The sequence below is a fragment of the Anolis sagrei genome, chromosome 5, assembly GCF_037176765.1.
Source record: "Anolis sagrei isolate rAnoSag1 chromosome 5, rAnoSag1.mat, whole genome shotgun sequence".
Lineage (NCBI taxonomy): Eukaryota > Metazoa > Chordata > Lepidosauria > Squamata > Dactyloidae > Anolis > Anolis sagrei.
In genome coordinates this window covers 143,942,911-143,948,910 of record NC_090025.1, presented here as the reverse complement: position 1 = coordinate 143,948,910, position 6,000 = coordinate 143,942,911, and the positions used below count along the sequence as shown (strand labels likewise).

The 6,000-nt window shown below is 45.9% G+C and overlaps 1 protein-coding gene across 1 annotated transcript in view; it reads left to right on the top strand.

Annotated features, from left to right (window-relative positions):
- Window positions 1–636: 636 nt before the first annotated feature.
- The window catches only part of PTPRR (protein tyrosine phosphatase receptor type R), a 117,162-nt gene continuing 111,798 nt past the window's right edge, over window positions 637–6,000 (top strand). The window contains exon 1 of the mRNA XM_060777460.2: window positions 637–830. Coding sequence (XP_060633443.2) covers window positions 770–830 — 61 coding nt within the window. The 5' untranslated portion in view covers window positions 637–769. The remainder of the gene's footprint in view (window positions 831–6,000) is intronic.

Genomic DNA, 6,000 nt, shown 5'->3' with positions numbered 1-6,000 from the left:
CCAATATGAACCTAAAGTGCCAGCATCTTCAGTGTTTATGAATGTGGTATAGGTCTCTGCCTCATCATCAATGCCAATGTGAACCTGAAGCGCCAACGTGGCCTGTGACTGCAGTATGTATGGATGTGGTGGAGGACTCTGCCCTATCATCAGTGCCAATGTGAACCTCAAGTGCTAATGTGGCCATCATCTGCAGTGTGTGTGGATGTGGTGGAATACTCTGTCCCATCAACATGACCACCATTACCAGCTTGGCCTTTTCTGCAGGGCATGTGTGGTGTGCTGAAGGAGCCTCTCCCATCATCAGCACCCGCACCAGCTTTGGCAGACCTACAGTAGTGGAGGGGATGCACCAGGGCCTCCTTCATGCCTCAGATGGCAAACTGGTTTGATCAGCTCCCAGCCCTTTATCCCATTCCACTGATGAAATGAGTAGAGCCAGGGACAAGAGTTATGAGAGATTTCAAGACTCCTTTCTTGACGTTTCCTTCCACCGCTTACTTGCAAGACCTTACTTTCCCCCGAAAAGGAACGCTTTCCTCCGCAAGCCAGCTCTCCTCTCCGGGCGGGAGGGCGAGAGAGCGAGAGAGCGAGGGCAGCGGCTCCTCTGGCCCGCTGTGCGCATGCGTGCTTTTTCTCAAGCATGCTCACTGCCCAGGAAGGAGGCGGCCCCGATGGGAAGCCAGCGCTGACTCGGCCAGCCAGAGCCTGAGCAGGAGCCACAGCGCGGCGGAGGGAGGCTCTCCCCTCGGGGCTGTAGGCTGGCAGCATGGGCAGCAAGGGAGCCTGCCTGCCCCTGGTCTACCTGCTCTTCCAGCTCCAAGCCGCAGGTAAGGCCCAAAAGGGAAGGAAGAAGAGGAGAGAAGCAGTAGACTGGGGGAGGGTCGTTTCCATCCACTCCTATAGAGAAAGAAAGGCTCTGCCCCATCGCAGCCAACTTAATGCAATCGATCCGAGCACCTGTTGGGTGGAAATGGCCAATATCCTTGCTTGTGCGTTGGACCTTCCCCAGTGTGTTGCATTATTTTGCAGGGATTGGGTTCCCCTCCCTTTAATATCTTAGTACCAATACTATTCTTGGAGAGAGAAGACTAAAGAGCTGGTCAAGCTGTCGTGATTCCATAGCCTTGAGCCATGGCAGTCCAAGTGGTGTCAAAGTGCATTAATTCCACAGTGTAGATGCCCCCTGTGAGAAGGATTTGGGTCGCTGGGAGCCCGTCGCCCTCCACGGCTATAGTTCCAGGTTTCAGCACCTGGGTCAGCGCCACCGCACTCCAGAGGAAAGCGAGGCTCTGACTGGCCCCTGATGAGCCCCGTTCAACCCCCATGATCATGTTTCCGGGTTTCAGAACCTTGGTCAGCGCCACAGAACTCCATAGGATGGCGAGGCTCTAGCTGGCCCCTGATAATGCCCATTCAACCCCCATGATCATGTTTCCAGGTTTCAGCACTTTGGTCAGCACCACAGCAAGCCATAGGAAAGCGAGGCTCTGACTGGCTCCTGATGAGCCCTGTTCCAAAGAAATACGGTAATTCCAGGGTACACAACATCCCATCGCTTCCCTCTCGGCCTCCCAGTTGACATGGGAAGCCCACTGAGACTGCACGTTCCCGAGTGGATTTCTCCGTGGGGGAAAAAAACCCTTCTCCGGTTGGGTTTTCTCCCCCCGATTCTTTGTGGAAATGGCATTTCAGAAAGGTGTCCTCCCGCTGCGACAGCTGTCTTCCTGTCACAATTGCTGGGTTGATAAATCCCCTCTTTGCTTACCTACCTAGCAAAGTCTCTTCAGAAAACGTTGGGAGGAGGGGGGGTGAAACGAGCTGCAACTCTGCTCATTCTCTTCCCTCACTTGATCTTCTCTACATTTTCATTCCTGCTTCAATTTTAGCAAAGCTGTTGCCTGCATTTTATTTACATAGTGGAGTAAACAGAGGAGAGATCCATGATTTGAACAAGACCAAAGGCTTAGAAGAGGCATGGGCAAACTGGGGCCCTCCAGGTGTTTTGGACTTTAACTCTCACAATTTCCAATAGCCTCAGGCCCTTTCCTTTTCCTCCTTAGCCGCTTAAGCAGCTGGGGGGGGGGGGGAAGGAAGGGGCCTGAGACTGTTGGGAATTGTGGGAGTTGAAGTCCAAAACACCTGGAGCAGCTATGGGGGGAAAGAAAAGGGCCTGAGGCTGTTAGGAATTGTGGGAGTTGTAGTCCAAAACACCTGGAGCAGCTGAGGAGAAAAAGAAAAGGGTCTGAGGCTGTTAGGAATTGTGGGAGTTGTAGTCCAAAACACCTGGAGCAGCTGAGGAGAAAAAGAAAAGGGACTGAGGCTGTTAGGAATTGTGGGAGTTGTAGTCCAAAACACCTGGAGCAGCTGAGGAGAAAAAGAAAAGGGACTGAGGCTGTTAGGAATTGTAGGAATTGAAGTCCAAACACCCGGAGGGGCCAAGTTTGCCCATGCCTGGCTTAGAAGCTGGAAAAGACCCCAAGGGCCATCCAGTCTCATTCTGCCATACAGGAAAAGACAATCAAGACACTCTCAATGGATAGCCAGCCTCTGTTTAAAAACTTTCATGTATGGAGAGTCTACCACGCTCCCATTCATCATCTTCCATTGTCAAACAGCTCTAATCACTAGGAAGATCTTCCCATTTTAGTGCATTTATTGCATTTTAATTCTATTTTTACCACACTGTTATGTGAGTTTTCTGAGCTTTATGGCCATTTTCCCAGAAGCATTCTCTCCTGATGTTTCACCCAGGAAACTAGGCAAGTGAGGTTTATATATCTGTGGAATGTTTAGGGTGGGAGAAAGAACTCTTGTTTGCTTGAGGCAAGTGTGAATATTGCAATTGGCCAGCTTGGTTCGCATTAAATAGCCTTAAAGGTATTACTTAACTGTTTTGTTTAGCTTTTGCATTGCACTTTTTATACATGTCTACTCTAGTGTGCATTATTAGCCGCCTTGAGTCCCCACAGGGAGAAAGGTGGGGGTATAAATAAATTGAAGAAGAAGAAGAAGAAGAAGAAGAAGAAGAATAGGTGGAGTCTCATTTCCAGCAGTTTGAATCCATTGCCCTGTTTCCTGGTCTCTCCCCCCAGGCAGCCATCAGCCAGGCTTTGAAGCTACAAGACCATTAATTGCAAATCAAGTTAGCCAATTGCAGCATTCACACTTGCTTGCCTCAAGCAGACAAAAGTTCTTTCTCCCACCCTGAACATTCCACAGATATATAAACCTCAATTGCCTAGTTTCCAACAGACCTCACAATCTCTGAGGATGCCTGCCACAGATGTGGGTGAAATGTCAGGAGAGAATGCTTCTGGAACATAACCATACAGCCGGGGAATCTCATAGCAACCCAGTGATTCAGGCCATTAAAGCCTTTGACAACACAGCAGGAAACAAGTTTGCAATCTTTTCCTTATAACATCCTTTCAAATATTTAAACTTAACGTATCATGTCCCCCTCTCAATCTTCTCTTCTCCAAATTAAACATACCCAGGTCTCTAAGCTGCTTCTCATAGTGCTTTGTTTCCAGGCCTGTGATCATTTTGATTGACCTCCTCTGGACGCATTCAGCTTCTCAATATCTCTCTTGATTTGTGTTGCCCAGATCAGGACACAGTATTCCAGGTGAGTTCTGACCAAAGCAGAATAGAGTGGGACTGTGAATTTCCTCAGTTTAGGCACTACACTCTTATTGATGCACCCTTGAATTGCATTAGCTTTTTTAGCTGCTCCATCACATTATTTACACATGTCTAGCTTTTCCTGTATAGCAGAATGAGACTGGATGCCCCTTGGGGTCTCTTCCAGCCCTGTGTTTCCATGATTGTAAGCCAGGCATGGGCAAACTTTGGCACTGCAGGTGTTTTGGACTTCAACTCCCACAATTCCTAACAGCCTCAAAACCTCTTCTTTTTCATGTCTATTAAGACTCCTAAATCCCATTTGCATGCACTGTTTTCGAAGCCAGGTGTCACCCATCCTATATCTGTTCATTTCATATATATTTTTTCTGCCTAGTTGTAGTACATTTCGCATCTGCTGATCCCTCCAGCAATCCTGTCAATACGTTGCTTGCTTTTAAACAGAGAGGTACATTGCTTTGCCAGGATTGTCCTTAAAAAAGCATTTGGCCTTTTACAGCACTAAAACAAAGTGCCTGATTTTAGCAAACAATGCTGGTGAAGTTCTTCCTCTGACGAAAATGAATGTTGTCTGAATGCCTCTTGAATGTAACTTTAGATGTTAAGCATCACCCTGACCTACCTACCTACCTATTGTATGTATGCAAGTGCATATGTATGTGCTTGTGTGTATGTGTCTGAGGTGTGTATATATTACTAAAACCTGATGGCAGTGAGATGCTAAAGCCAAAGTGTCTGCAAAATCCAAGGCAATATGTTTGATCACATATCAACATGGATGTAGAGTTGGAGCACCCAAGCGCTCTGCTCATAATTTCATTACACTTGCCATTATTTAATAAAATCCAGGGTTAAGTCATCTTTCTGACTAGACTATACTACCATTTCTTGACATTCTGGGCTCACTGCCTGATATATCATTCGTTGTTCTTCCAGCACTCATGCCTTTCTTTTGTCTGCAATCTTTTACCCACTTAGCCAGCAGCAAGTGCCTTTGAACTCGGTGGACTTTGCTTCTGAATCGATAACATAAAATTGCATTGCTAGAAGGTTTGACTGTTTGGGCTTTAAACTGCTTGGTTAGAGCATATGGGAGAAATCATTGGCCCTCCGAGGTATTCCTGATTACAATTCCCATTTTTTTTTAAAAAACCATGATTGTGTTGATATGTTTTAAGGAGCAGAGGAATTAAGAATCTGTTAGGTCCTAAGGCTAAAGAACTCTGTATCTCTATATTCATACAGATTATTTTGCCTACCCACAATGAAATAATGAGACATGACAACTGAGCTGGCTTAACTATGGGAAACTTTTATTGAATTGTTACCTATTTAAACTTTCTTAATGAAGTGCGACTAACTTAAAAGTGGAGGTTTGAACTTTATGTTGTAAAAGCCAAGGCAATGACTATCTGAGACCCACTTCTCAGATGACTTGGGCGAAGCACCTTAGTTCCCTCACATAACCAAGGCAACTCCTGGGAAACTGTATAGAGAATTCAAACCCCAGTTTCCCAACACAGTTTGAAGGCCATTTCTGTTTGCTCCCACCTCAGTTGAGTAAACTTACAGGTGGGTGCTCCCATTTCTGGCCTTCACCAAAATGAGTGCCATAGGTGCACACTGAGATGTGAAATTATATCCCCATTCTCCATATGACAACCTATTTAAGGCAACATGCAATGCCAATTTCCCAGAAACCTCAACAGTTTAGGGTAGGCAAAGAAACCCTTTGAAAAAGAAGGGGGAAATTCCTACCTGGCCTCGAAACGACCCCCTACTATTATGGTACACTGTTAAAGGGTGGGATGGGTGGGCCAACATCCATGCTAAAATGAAGCCGGCAATCTTCCTGCACAGGCTCTGCCCACAACTTCTTTTGTGCTTCCTGCCTCCATTCACTGAGGAGGCAAATAGCCCTCCCCTCCTAGGCTTGCAAGGAGGGGAAAGCCACTTGCCTACCCACAACGAAATAATGAGACAAGACAACTGAGTTAACTATGGGCAACTTTTATTGAATTGTTACCTATTTAAATTGTCACCTTAAATGCACCTCAGTGCATTATATATATATATATATATATATATATATATATCTTGTTCTGGTGTGCCTTTAACTCAATTGAGACCTAAATAAATACTGATTCTATCATATCATAGAGATTTTTCAGCAAGATGTATTTAGAGGGAGTTTGTTATTACCTTTCTGTGAGGCTGAGAAGATGTGATTTGCTCCAGTGGGTTTCTATGACTGAGCTGAGATTTAAATCTTGGTCTCTCAGAGTTCTAGCTCAATATCCAAACCACTTCATGCAATGGCTCAAACTACAGGTATTATATTTAACCTGATAC